At 40.0% G+C, this 14823-nt stretch overlaps 3 protein-coding genes across 6 annotated transcripts in view; 2 read left to right on the plus strand and 1 right to left on the minus strand.

Moving 5' to 3' along the window:
* LOC111864908 (28S ribosomal protein S9, mitochondrial) overlaps window positions 1-901 on the plus strand; it is a 37766-nt gene extending 36865 nt beyond the window's left edge. Inside the window, exon 11 of the mRNA XM_023852519.2 lies at window positions 247-901. Within this exon, the coding sequence (XP_023708287.1) occupies window positions 247-338 (92 nt within the window). The 3' untranslated portion in view covers window positions 339-901. The remainder of the gene's footprint in view (window positions 1-246) is intronic.
* Window positions 902-5368: 4467 nt separating this feature from the next.
* On the minus strand, window positions 5369-14591 carry LOC111864925 (transcription initiation factor TFIID subunit 12). 3 transcript variants are annotated; one of them, XM_023852550.2, is made up of 5 exons: window positions 14312-14591; window positions 11418-11626; window positions 9730-9993; window positions 7547-7739; window positions 5369-5783 (listed from the first exon to the last, which is right to left on the minus strand). In XM_023852550.2, exons 2-5 carry the CDS (start codon window positions 11604-11606, stop codon window positions 5656-5658), a joined length of 774 nt encoding a protein of 257 aa, XP_023708318.1. In that variant the 5' UTR covers window positions 11607-11626; window positions 14312-14591; the 3' UTR covers window positions 5369-5655. The 3 variants fall into 3 exon arrangements, with proteins under 3 accessions (XP_023708318.1, XP_023708319.1, XP_023708317.1); XM_023852551.2 differs by having other exon boundaries at window positions 9796-9993; window positions 14248-14591; XM_023852549.2 differs by having other exon boundaries at window positions 14248-14591.
* Window positions 14592-14647: 56 nt separating this feature from the next.
* LOC111864924 (arginine/serine-rich protein PNISR) overlaps window positions 14648-14823 on the plus strand; it is a 43918-nt gene continuing 43742 nt past the window's right edge. For both annotated transcript variants that reach the window (XM_023852545.2, XM_023852546.2), the window contains exon 1: window positions 14648-14816. The gene's annotated coding sequence lies outside the window, so the exon portion shown is untranslated. The remainder of the gene's footprint in view (window positions 14817-14823) is intronic.

Raw genomic sequence — 14823 nt, forward strand, 5'->3', positions numbered from 1 at the left:
GTATGTGTGTGAAGAGGGTCATAGTGTGGGCTTGGGTGAAGTGACAGCGGGTACAGTAAATGCAAGGAATTGGCCCATATGGCATGCTTAACCAATCCAGTCAGCCAACCCAGTTTTGACGTTTCTCCCATCTGGATCCTCCCTGTCAGCAGTGAGGTCAGCAACTCACAGGGAAGATCAGTATGATCAGCCAGATTCTTTGACATACTGTATATGCAAAGTATGTTTTTATTTGTGAAATTCCAGCTGGGCTTTTACAGCGTGACTATAGGAAGCACGAGCGGAAGAAGCCGGGTCAAGCTGGTGCCAGGAAGAAATACACTTGGAAAAAGCGCTGAACATTCCAGGACTTCTTAATATTGGTTTGTTAGTGATAAATATTGTTAATCTCAATAAAATCGTTTAATAACACAATTGTTTATATATATTTATGGAGCATCTCAAGCCCTGTTTTACAATTGGAATGTTCAGTATGATGGAGCAGGAGCATGCTGCGTGGCATTTCGGTTTGCAGAGTTCATGAATTTCATTTGACTCTCAGAACAAACAGGAATAATTTCCTAAACTCATCTTTATAACAGAGATGTTACATTTCTTCAACATAAAATTCTTATTTTATCTCAGTTTTATATAAAGTGAACACTTAATAAGGAATCTATCCATCCACTGAAACTTAACCTAAATTTCTGAAGTGGTGTTTCCTATGTACCAGATGGGATGATACTGTGTTGTAGTGATCAGCTTGGAAACAAAGCTTTGTATATAAAGAAGCAGACTGCACCACTTGAAGGTAAGATTGACACCCCATCAATGACACCTTAAAACTTTGTGTTCCCAAAGGTACAAATGTATAAGTACTGCATCTAGAAAGCTATGTTGAATTATGTTGTATGATGCTGCTGTTTTCTGAGAAAAAAATACAAACTTGTGCATAACATCTGTCACACAGCCCAGAGAAACATTAGTATATAATAAGCACAGTGAACCCAAAATTTTTCTATGGTGTACTGAGTAGGAAGAGAGTGAATCACAGAAGTGTTCTGGGAATACAACTGAAGCTGATATCAACTAACCATGGCCATGTCATGATCAGCCACTCTCTCCAAACAGATGTACCATGTCTCTGAGACATTTTGAATTTTGCATTCAGATTGTACCAGTATTCCATCTTATCAACATATGGCAGGCTTATGCTCTTCTTTGTGTCTCTCTCTGACCAAAGAAAAAAGTACACACATACTGAGAGTTTTTAACTTTGTTGACCGCTTCAAGGCTCTGTGCTTCATGGTGACGCATGGTGGCTTATACGCATTTTGCCGTTGAATCAGCATGCCTGATGGCCGATAACATTGGGAATGAAGGGTTAACCAACTTCATGTAGCTGAGTCCTTGGGAAGCCACCGGTTGCTCAGCTTCTCAAGAATTTCCCAACATCTTACGGAGCTCAAAGGTTCATTTTCATGTTCACAAGAGCCCTCCACTGATCCCTTTCCTGAACTAAATGTATCTAGCCCATACTGTCGCATCTTATTTTACTAAGCTCCATTTTAATATCCCCCCCCGACACCTATGCCTGGGTCTTCCTGGCGGTTTCTTTTCTTCTGACTTTCCAACCAAAATTCTGTATCATTCCTTTAGTCCAGCCACCTACCATTTCATCCCTCTTTGGACCAGATATTCTCCTCAGCACCCTTTTCTAAATACCTTCGGTCTGTATTTTTCCCTTAATGTTAGGGACCAAGTTTCATGCCTATACAAAACTACAGGCAAAATTATATATGTTCCAAACTGAATGATAGTAAGCATTACCCAAAGTTCATTAAAACAGAATACAGAAGTTGGATGATGCTCAACAGCAAGGCTAAGCGAACCACATGATCATCCTGACAGCATTGTAGAAGCAGAATGAAAAATTTGGGAAAATCATAGAATAACTTGTATAGCCTCATTGTGGCACTGTTAGACCAAAAACAACTGGAGAATGTGAAATGTTTTAAATATTTGGGTAGCTTGTTAACAGATGATGGAAGGTGTACTAGTGAAATTAAATCCAGGATTGCCATGGCAAAAGCTGCATTCAGCAAGAAGAAGAATCTTTTTACCAGCAAATTGGACTTAAATTTGAGGAAGAAACTAGTGAAATGCTACATTTGGAGCATAGCTCTGTATGGGGCTGAAACATGGACACTTAGGGCAGTAGATCAGAAACATCTGGAAAGTTTCAAAATGTGGTGTTGGAGAAGGATGGAGAAGATCAGTTGGACCGATTATGTGAGAAATGAAGAAGTGTTAATTAGAGTCAGTAAGCAGAGGAATATCCTACACGAAATAAGAAAACGGAAGGCTAATTGGATTGGTCATGTTTTACGCAGAAACTGCCTTCTAAAAGAAGTTATTGAAGGAAAGAGAGGGTCGGATGAAGTGACAAGAAGACGTAAGAAGATGCTGGATGACCTTGGGGACAGAAGAGGATACTGTCATTTGAAGGAGAAAGCTCTAGATCGCATTAAGTGGAGGAATTGTTTTGGAAGAGACTGTGGACCTGTCATCTGACAGATTACTAATGATGATGATGTGGCACTGTAAATGAGTGACAATTCAGTCCATGATATATGTAACAAGCAGAGATTCAACAAAGTGTGACCATGCTGAATGCATCATCAGTTGATATATGAAATAAAGCAGTTGTCACAACACACAATGTCTCACTGACCCTTTATGAAGAAAATAATTTTCATAACAGGTGGTGTGTAATTGGTGCACCACTTCCAGCATGAAATTAGGTGGGCTAGATGTGGCATCCATCATCATCAAAGCCCAACAACAAAATTACACTTGCATTGTCAGTTGGAAAAGTGATATTGTCAGTTTTTTGGAACATTATCAGCACCCCACAGAAGGTGAAATATATTGTAACGTGCATATCCAAACAGTCACTTCCTAGGCAATGATCCACGTTCCTGCTACAATCAGAATATGCACCCATTCCTAGGACAGAAGCAATGCAATTTCGTAATTCTAACAATGAGTCTCCATGGTTACAACGAATTGGTAGAGGCATTGTGTAACAACGGGAAATATTGCATATCCAAAGCAACAAAGTATTGAAACAGTGGAATAATGCATTTCCTAAGCAACGGATTGTTGAACCAGCAGGAAAAATGCACTTCCGCGGTAACGAGCGTAGAGCACATGAAACTGAACTGTTGACGGTGTTCACTAAGGAGTTCAAATAACGCCTATATAAGGGGGTTGAACATACCAGACAGGCAATCTACTTCTCTCATAGACTTAGGCCCCCTCAGACTCATCTTACATTGAATGGGCAGAATATCCCCTTCATCAATCATGTAAAATACCTGGGCATAATCTTCGATAATAGGATTACATGGAGACTTCACATAGAAATGATTGAAGCCAAGACCTTCAGAACATTTATTAGAATCTACTCCCTATTCAGAAGTGAGCATTTAAATGCAAACATTAAACTATCCCTCTGTAAGGCACTGATCAGGTCAGTAATGACTTACGCCTCTCCCGCCTGGGAATTAGCAGCAGACACCTACCTCCTAAAATTGCAGTGCATGCAAAACAAGGTATTGCGCACCATTGTAAATTTTCCAAGATGCACACCAGTCCGCAAGTTGCACACGGCTTTCAACTTTCCGTATGTATACGATTATATAACAAAATTGTGCAGACGACAAGCAGAAGTCATACAAAATCATGAGAATGAACATATTCTCGGTATAGGACAAGATGAAGCCAGACACAGAAAATATAAGAGGCTTAAATTTGACGGTGGTCAAGCTTACGACCGTTCAAATGCATAAGTTTTCGTTGTAGCTTAAGAAATGTAATTTAGGCATGATCTGCTCTGTAAAGCCTGTACTGACAGAGGACTTGTGTGTAGTGCACAAGGAAGAATTTTCGAAAACATGTTATATGTGCGAAATATACACTTGACGAAAGGTCAAGTGTATTCATAAGAGACAAACCCATCTTCTCGTAGAGAAGATGTTACATAAGGACTATTACCTTAAAGGTGGAAAAAAATCTTTGGTCGTGGGCCTCAAGGGGCCTGATGCCAAGATGAACTGATTGGCGGTAAACCGCCAGTCATAAAGTAACTGTGACTCAGACAGACAGAGTTGGAAGCTAGACGCCATCGAGTACAGTCGAAGTCTAGCATTCGCTGAATTACAGTAGAACTTGGTTATAACGTCATCAAAGGGACCTAAAAATAGTGTCGCTATAAACGAATGTCGTCGTAACCGAAATGGGCACTTCCACAGTAGCCTTATGTTAGTCACGTAAAAATCTACCAAAAACCGAGTTAAAATGTTGCATTTTTTTAGTGAAATACGTAGTTAAGTACAGACTAACGTAACATTAACGTGGAATTGTCCAAATGTGTAATATCAAAGACATATTACAGCGCTTTTCACTGACAATACACACCGCACTAATACTGTATATTAAAGGTAGGCCTACTCACCAAATTACAGTAGATNGTTGGATCACAGAAGCAATAAGAGTGATACTAATTGCACTTGAGTGTGTAAAACTGAGCGTTCAATAAATATTCGCTAAATCCGAGACCCACGTGAAGTTATTTGTCACGCTGTATAGGCAACGTGCGGCAATATGATTCTAAAAGTAAGCCTGGAGCCAGGCATTAAGCAGTGATGACATGCATTGATAAGGGTGTCTGCCTGAAGTATGGCAACGTGCATCAGCATACCTTTCTGATGACAACTGCAACATTCAAAGAACTATCCACAGACATCTTTACAATCCAGCTTACTCCATATTTAACACCGAGATGACTACCATATCTGTGAACTTAGTAACCTTTCAATGCTACTGGTGTCATCATAGCACATCCTGCAATTACTGTCCTGTCAACATCATATGATGTTGGGTAAACAGATGTAAGCACACAACAAGAAAGAAAGAGGGAAAGGCCTGGCAAAAATATAACATGCAAAGGGCTAAGAGTGACAGTGAAATCCACTTTTGTACTGACATGATGAAATGTACGATTGATGCAGATTTGGCTGTACAACCAACCAACAAAAATATTTCTCAGGATGGCATTAGTGAATTCTTGAAAGATATGAAGTTTTTGAAAAGGTAATCATGTAGCAAAATAGTTGTTTTTAATTGGATACAGATACAAGAGGACTTATGACGGGGGAGAGACCATTGGAGTTGGCTGTGTCATAGAACAACTTAACCGAGTGAAAACGAATCAGTGGGTAGTAAAGATGGCAATGATAGGTATTATAAAACAATCTTTCTTCCTCTGGATATTATTAAATGTTCTCCTCAATGTTTAACATTTTACAGACAAAAATGAAGGAAATATCACCGTAATAATATATTTTATTTTATTATGTACATTATATGTCAAGAGCTTTACTAAGGAGTGCAAGAGAGTATTTTGAATGTTTCAGATCCTTTTAATTCACAATCACTGTTCGGCACAACAAATCCAGAAACACAAAAATTTGACATTATGAAGATCAGATGCATTCTCTTGACTATATTTTACAATGCAAAAATAAAGTTCATAGATGAAAACATTAATCACTGTTTTGTCATCTTATGTGTAATAAGACTTTAAAAGTAATTTCCTAAAGACACAAAAATTCAGTATTTCTTAAGTGCTTTGCGAATTAGTGCAAGACGCTGTTTGTGAGCTTCAGTAACTGCTGCTCTCTTATACGGACGCAGTTCATCTGTTCCAAACCCTGGAATCCACATATTCCAGTTTCGCTCTGAAATAAACAGGAAGAACAAATAAATCTGTATGAGACTTGAGGTTCTCACTGTAGTAATTGTCAAGCTTACAGTCTTCTAGGATGTTATGACACGTAGTTTTGTAGATGGGTACATTTTGGAGGACCTGTTGCCTCTGTAATGCTGGTACCCACCCACAAAACTACATGATGTCATATTCCAGAAGATAGAAATTCTACAATTAAATTAGAGTTTCTCTGTACAGTATACAACTGCTTGTTCACATCGTGTGGTATCAGATACAATTAAAAGCTGAATGTCTTTTATCACACAATACTTTAAAATTTGTATAACTTCACTGTATGGAATAGAACCATATAAAACTTTCATAGATCGATTTCAAAATTTATTTAGTGCTGTTGGAAATGTTGAACTGGGTATCAAAATGACATTGTATATGAGGGATCACAAAATGTTTATTCTCAAAGTCATTTTACTCTTCTGATGGTTCTTATGCTGCCATGGAGACATATCATATTGTTGGGAGTTTTCTTCATGTTGCACCATATGATGCCATGTACTCTGTTGAAAGTCGACCAATGTTTTGGAGGAAAATGTCGCCTCCATTTTTGGGGTTCAAGAATAACCCAAGCAAGAAACCAGCATGAAAGCATGTGGCAAGCTTCATCCGTTGACTTTCAACAGATTTCACTGCATTATATCCCAGAAGATAGTACTCTTCATAAGCACCGCTGTGAGAACCTCAGACCCTATAAATGTTCTGAGAATCAAAATAAACCCTTAAGTTATGGAATAGTTAGAAATTAGAAATTATTCTTAGTTGGTCAGCTTCATTATTTTAAAAGGCAGGTGTATATATAATGTTATCAAATGAGGGTGGCAGTAGCAGTGTTGGGTGGTCGGTCTCTAATGCTGCACTTCGACAATTAAGTCATTTGTGCTTGTAACCAACCTCATCTGTGGTCTAGTGGTCGAGTTTCTGGCTACACATCCAGAGGTCCAGGTTCGATTCCCGGCGCTACCAGATATTTTCTGAGAAGTAGTGGGTCTGGAACAGCGTCCACTCAGCCTCGTGATGATAATTGAGGAGCTATTTCAAGGAAATAGCTGCTCTTGTCTAGAAAACCGAAATTAACAGCCATGGGGATTCATTATGCTGACCACGCGACACCCTCTATCTGCTAAAGTTGGCACTAACTTCGCCGACAAGCGGCCGTCGCTCAGTCAGTATAGTTCACTTGCGGACTAAAACCACAGTTTTTGTGCTTTTAACCTCAACTTGTTCATGTATCTTCGTTTTTATATTTGGGCACCACTTGAGTGAGTTATGTTATCGAATTATCGAGCATACTTCAGTTGGGTTGGGTGATTTTAAGTTGTTCCTGCTCTCCGCTTTGAGGGTGACCAAAATAGCACCTAATTTTGTTTTCACTCATCTCTTCTCATTAATGGAAGGTTTTTTACAGCCTGTAAATGCATGACACTCTGAAGCAAGTTGTGCTATGAACTGAAAATCCACCAACCTTGGTCTGGTTTGAACATGTGAACCTTGGGTTACATTACCACTACTACTACAGTAGTAGCGTTGTGTATAAATCAGCTTGATCCTCTTAACAAATTTAGTGCTACCATGTTTTTTGTACTTTGCTATCATTTGGTCATTTGCATACATTACATTTGACTTTTCAGTGGAATTCTTCAAGCCCAGCTGAGGGTTAGAATACTGTTGTGTGTATGTCATCTCCCCACATTACAATACAGCATTTGTTACCAAACACACCAAGATGGAGCTGAACATCCTTGACATCTACAGTAGAGGCCCTCCTATGCTTGGCAAGCAAACAAGCAGCACCCACTGTTGACTCCACAAAATCGTCAGCCAACTGTAATAGAAGTTCCTCTGCTTCTTCATCTAACTGTTCAGTTGGATCTACTTCACGAACCAAGTCTTGAAGACGTGGTCGAGTCAGAATCTGCAAAATCAAATTTTACTGCATATCATAAAGTTTATATCTGCATGCTGTTATTGGGGATGACAGCACAGTACAACACATTTCCATCAGATACTAGGGATATTTAAATTCTGCCTCTTGTTGGGTTTAATAGTTACAAAACTAATAAATATCAAATTTGCTTTAATGACTATTGGTAGAACTTCAATTGTGCAGTTTTATGATATGTGGTATAAATATTTTCCTACTAAAACAGTATGATAAAAAGTTAAATTCATACACTTGTTGATAATATAAACTAAAATGTTCATATACCATGAGTACACGTGAGTAAAAGGTTTAAAAAAAAAAAGCTATCCCTGTAACAGGATGTGAAGGCCCATAGGATTGTGAGATGTCGAGGCTGCTACATTTTCTTTAGACAGTCAACTCACAGATGGTGGTAAGGTTTTCAGCCTTATGTGCCAGCAGCCCTCTACCCCTCAGGAAAATTCCTGGTACTCATTTCTGTTAGAGGCCAAGTCAACCCCAGGCCATGGTGTGGCTCGAAGGATTAGGTAAACTGAAGAAATCCACCTCATCGGGACTTTAACCTGCAACCTCCTGGCTTGTAGCGTAATGCCTCAACCAACTATGCTACCACGTACCCCTGAGGATACGTGTGAGTATGAACTGTAAATGTTTAATTTTATCTTTAGTTAACCATGAATATGGCATATGTTTTTATTAGAGTAGTCATGTTATTAATGCATGAATAGTGTTGTTAAATGCATACAGTAGAATAAAATAACTAAGCTGAACAGCTGGTAAAGTTTTTTGAATTGGTGAAGTATCAGTATCATCTTATGAGGTGTCTTCTAACTGCAGAATGTATCATCATCCGTGGTTAACATGAATTTCATATAATATGTGAGATGTATTGCTTCTGTAGGTCTTTCTGGTCTATGGTTGAATACACGGGGTTCATATTTTGTTTGTTGCTGGGGTGTTCCTACTAAAGATGAATGGTTAAGTGCCCAGCAGTTTTTTTATTGCTAGTGGGGTGGGGGGCTAACAGGGGAATGGTCTGATCCAACATGTCGAAACCTGCCCTGATTTTTTTTTCACTGCAAGAATACACACAACAAAATCCACTGTCAAAATTTTAGCTGCTAATACACTGCAAGTATTTTTTAAAAATTGCTGAACATGGACAATATTGTAGCCTGCCAGACCCTTGGAGAAATGTCCACCCATAGCAGAACAGTACGCAACATGCAACACGGCTGACTCACAGCCTAGGCTGGGGTTGTACGAACCCCTGGTACAAGCGGTTCTGCATACAGAAAAAATGAGCAACTTTGGCAATTTTTAAAAAAATACTTGTAGTGCGTATTAGCAGCTAAAATTTTGACAGTGGATTTTGTTGTGTGTGTACTCTTGCAGTGAAAAAAATTAGTGAAGGTTTCAACATGTCAGATCAGACCATTCCCTTGTACTACGGCCACTTTTGGCCTATTGTACCAGCCCCAGATGATAGGTGAGGGTGATTGTGAAGCACTTGGTGGAATGAAGACTAGCAGGGGAAACCAAAGTACTTGGAGAAAACCTGCCCCAGCGCCACTTTGTCCTCCACAAATCCCACTTGACCAGACCCAGGATCGATCCCCGGCCACCGCGGTGAAAAGCCAGTGACTAACCGCCTGAGCTATGGCACGGCCTGCCCGGCAGTTTGATCCTTGGGTAAGGAACAGACACTAGTATCAGTCTTGTAATATTCTAATTACACTACCGTTACTTTATTTTTGAATCTTCAAAAGTCACTTCTGAAAGGATTTTACAATTCCAAGTATTCTATCTCATTGCTAAGGGCAGTTTTGGGAGGGGATGGCAGCCATAAAGTTTTCATGAAGGTTACTGCAACCATGACTACAGTAGACCAATTTAAGTTCTCAGGAGAGGTATTTTAGAGCACAGAGCAAGCATCAGACCTACAGTGGCTCCAGCATCCTGCTTACAACAATATAGCTACCTGAGCCTGAACTTCATGCGGAACCACTGTGGTGGAGGAGGTGGCAGTTGTGGATGAACTCTTAACCTGTGTTCCAATAGTATTTGTGGAAGGCTGAGTGTTGGTGTTCCCACTCTGTAGTGCTGTTGTTAAAGGAGAATGTGACGACATGGTGACAACAGATGAGGTGGTAACTGCATTGCCCATACCAGATCCCACTACTGATTGGAGATTTCCCAGTCCTGCAGTGGAGGAGCCACTTACTTGGGCTGATGATACCACAGACTAACAAAAGAACATGAAAATACTACAATTAGTGATACATGGTACAAGAGCCCGCCTGTTTTTTTATTTAAACAATGGTTGGTGAGGGACAATCAGCCTATAGGAAATTGGATAGTAGGTGTGATGCATGGAACAAAACCTAAAAGTCCACAAATGTACTACACTCCTTATCTTCCTCTAGCATGAAGACCTATTCTGAAAAGGAGAAAATTCACTTTAAAATTCTTGTTCTTATGGAAAATGCTCATGGTCACCAACCAAATGTTTTTGATCTTAGGGAAAGTATTAAGGTGTTCATATTCCCATCACATTGCTCTTCTAACCAATGGATGAAGTGGTTATAGCACGCATTAAAGCCTGGTATGTGTATCATACCTTCTCCAGGTTTATGTGATGCAACTTATAACATCCAGGATAACCATTATATATTCACTAGCACAGCAGAATATCACAGGCTCTAGAAACTCGTCTGCCTTCTTCCTCTTGGTGAAATGCACAAGTTCCATCTTGTCAGGATTGACAGACAGCTTTCTGGCCCAGCATTAGCCTTCTATAAATGTTCAGAGCCCTTTGCAGGACCACTGAAACAGTACTTGGATAACTTCCAGCTATTCACAAGACCATGTCATCAGATCAGCCTTATGTGTACTGACCCTCTACTGAGCTGTACAAGCAGGCTATGCATCACAGGCTCCACAGCAGGGAGGAGAGAACCACACATGCACATACCTCTGATCAACGGACATCCTCATCATGCAGCACATTTGGACTGTCATAATAATCTACAAACTTCCAAACATGGCGTGGATCCATCTTATCACACCTTGTTCTACTCCATCCTCTTCAGCTGCCTTAAACATGGACTCAAATGTGGTGTAATCAAAGGGACAGTTGAGATCCAGAAAAGCTATCAGATTGACAAGCCCATCACTGTCTGTCCAACTCGAGCAGCTCCTGTGGAATCACATCCTCGTTCATCGAGGGCTCTCACAGGCCACACAGAAAACAGCCTCTCTATTGTTGAGGCATGTTTACTGAGTCATTGCCTAGCAATGGCTATACACGTCACAATATTATGAAACATCCTTTGTTCAAAATTAAGTGCAGCCATTTCACATTTTTCTCTTCATGAATGCACCTACAGCATAATTTTGCTTCAGAAATGTTGCTGTAACCTTCAGAGGATCAATTTCCTACTTGTGTGTATCAGCCACAAACCATGTCCCCAGCCCTGCAGATCACTGCTACTCACAAAGGAGCACACCTAGACATTTTATGAATGATATGCAATGTGAAGTCATGACATGCATATGATGTGGTAGTATACAGCAAAGAAATCAACTGAAAGAAGGGACAGAATTCTATTCCTGATAGGTTAACATGATCTCATTCTGATTCAATTCATGTCATCAAGATTCACCTACAGACTGTACTGCAGATTCTACTTCCATTGGTGTGTTGATGCCTGTGCCAACAGTCTGCTGTTGTGCGGGAGGCTGTTGTGGCAGGTGACCAGGCATTGTTACTGCTGCTCCTGTTCCAGCTTGCATATTACCTATGGTTGTGACAGCAATCTGGGGCTGACCCAAATTCCCACCAATATTTGTAGCCATTCCTTATTTTTCTAAATCAACTGAAAGAAAAGAAAGAAGGAATCATGGTAATGTTATATTTTAGTGTCCTGTTGCACTGACTCATGTCCATGATTTATGCTAACCGTCTTACAGTGCATACACTTTTTCACCTTACTCTGCTCTTTTGCACTACATGTTTCAGCACTAATGTGCCATCTTCAGGTGCGTTTTCTCTATGCACGTCTAACTACTGCATTGCATGCCCTGATGTCTTCATACTAAAATGACTAAAATATATATTTAAAATCTATTATTATATATGACGAATATATATTTTAGTCATTTTAGTATGAAGACATCAAGGCATGCAATGCAGTAGTTAGACGTGCATAGAGAAAACACGCCTGAAGATGGCACATTAGTGCTGAAACATGTAGTGCAAAAGAGAAGAGTAAGGTGAGAAAGTGTATGCACTGTAAGATGGTTAGCATAAATCATGGACAGGAATCATGGTACTTTGTGTGAAATTTGAGGTCCTTCTGAGTCTTCTGGGATATGATGTCATGCTATATGGTCAATGGTTAGCACAGTTTTTAAGGAACACGTCTCCATCTTCAGGGTAACCAGCTGAAAAGTTTGTGATCATCAACCAGACTACATGATGTTACATCCTAAAAGACTGTAGTCATAATGTAGTATTAGTATCATACTGAGGAGAACAATTGGGCCTATGAAGAAGGAAGTATCAGAAGAATAGCATAAAATAAAATAAACTAATACATAGCTCATCTGCGAGGAATTCAATGCAAAGATCGAAGAAATGCAGCTGGGCTTACAAGTAGTGATGATGTGCCTTGATACACAGACCAAGAGCCTCTGTGTGAAATTCACCACCAAGATAGTGGCCACAATGTAGGGCCTTCACAAAAAGCTCAGCCTCAGGATTCAAGGAACATAGAGTGACATATAAGCAATAAAGACCACAGTAGAAGCCATGTGGCGTGAACTTGAGACAAGACTAGTGGAAGTCGAAGTCTGAGCTGAGCATGGCTTTTCTGGCAGTTCATAAACTGGCGTAGCTACAGTAGAGACACCAAAGTCTGATGGGTCGGTATCTTTGGTGTCTTGGCCTGTTGTCAGTTTAAGACCATGGCAGAATATAGTAGCTGGGCAACAAGGGATGACACATTGAAGCATCACTGGAAGTCCGCTGACAGCTGACCAAGAATATCTGACAGTCCCCCCCCCCCAAAGCAAAGTGAAGGATGTATTGGCTAAACAACATGGTGGACTGTCAGAAAGACACCTGGTGTCAACAAGACCTCAGAAGTCAGAATGTAAAGGTACTACTAGCTTCAGGCATGAAACAGTGTTGAGAAGTTATGTCGGCAGTGTCACATATGTGCAGCCAGTTGTGGCACAAACAGGATTCAGAGCCAAATGCATCAGTACAACTTCAGGGCGCCATTTGAAAGGATAGCCATCGATGTAGCATGGCCATTCCCATGGAGCAACCAGGGAAACTGATACCTCCTTATCATTGTGGACTATTTCACTAAGTGGCTGTAGCTTTATGCAGTCCTGAACCAGGCAGCATCAATGTGGCAGAAGTCCTGGATACCGGCTTTAGCCGCTTTGGAGTACTGCGGGAGCTACACAGTGACCAGGGCTGTAACTTCAAGTCTCGTCTTATGCAGGAAGTGTTCAATGCCTGGAAGTAAGACATGCACCCGCAGTTACGGGTCATGGTGGAGCGGTATATAAAAACGATTGAAGAAAGGATTATGGACATAAGGGTTCAATTGGGGGGGGGGGAGACTGGTTGCAATCCTCAAGGAGCTTGGTGCCAAGACGAACTGATCAGTGGTAAACCATCAGCCATAAAGTTACTCTGACTATAATTTCTAGAAAGTCGGCTCACAGATGGCGATAAGGTTGTCAGCCTTGTGCATGGGCTGCCCCCTACCCCCAGGAAGATTCATGGTACTCATTCCATTCAGAGGCTGAGTCAACCTCGAGGCCATATTATGGCTCGAAGGATTAGCATAAAGTAACGTTGACTATGACTTCATAACTGGTGGTTGGCCGTGAATCTGTTGTTAAAAGCCGCTACCTAGCAACTAGTAGTGATGACATACCAAACCGAGATTGTACTGGTTTAGAGAGCAAATAGATTAGTGCGAGTGTTGTAACTTTTGTAGTTACGAATCATAAGCGTTCAGTATTTCCAACTATGAATCCAAACTCCGTGTCCAGTCACTAATACATGACAATACATACATGCCCAGGTCTTCCAGAAGTTCTTTTTGTCTCAGGTATTCTAACCAAATATTCTTTTATTTCTAAATGAGAACCCAATATTAGGAATGTTTCGTCAAAATGACCCCAGCCCTGAAATACATATTATAAGCATTCATGACAGTGGTTTAATTTAAGAAACACAAAGCACAGTAAATTAACGTGATAAACACACAAATAGCTGATGCGTCCCCGTAAGCAAGTTCGAATATAAAACCGTGCTTCAGTAGGGTTAATATACATTCTAGTCGCTAACTTCATGGCTAATCACTTAAAATGTCATATTTAACCTAAACCTAACATGAAGGAAGACACGATGAAATAATCGAAAGAAAACCTCGCTAAGTGTAACGAAAATACTTCGCTAAGTATGAAACCATACCTTTCTGCTAACACAGCTGCGTTTGAAGTCTGTGTTTCTTTACGCACATAAAGTAACAACATACCTACACACCAAAAACAAAACGCCTTCGCACTATGCAGCACAAATCACTTATATTCCTCTAGTACAAGAATAAGCTATACGTGTTGTGCACCAATTCTCCCGTAATAGTTACGCGTACAAAAGTCATATCACCTATTACACATTTCCAACAAAGTTTTTTTAGTTATACTAATTACAATGACAAGATTTCCAATTTTTTTCGTTTCTTCTGTAATCTAACACTATACATTCTCCATCTAATACTTAATAAGCGTTAGAAAGTTATGTTGGCTACATCTTCGTGTAGGTATCGATTGTATTAGGATATGTCACATCGAGACCGGCGATATTATTCGATTATCTGCAGTCAAAGTCTATGGAGTGTGTTAGTTTTTTCGCATGTAGATTGAAATTGATAAGATTTCAAATGGTGTTGTAGTCGATTTCTTTAAAACAGTATATCTGTAGTTTACGCATTGTATTAATTGTTTGAAAGTAATCTGGCTCAGGAAATAGTTCGCTGAAAGGTTTGAA

This window comes from Cryptotermes secundus, unplaced genomic scaffold, assembly GCF_002891405.2.
Source record: "Cryptotermes secundus unplaced genomic scaffold, Csec_1.0 scaffold62, whole genome shotgun sequence".
NCBI classification, from domain to species: Eukaryota; Metazoa; Arthropoda; class Insecta; order Blattodea; family Kalotermitidae; genus Cryptotermes; species Cryptotermes secundus.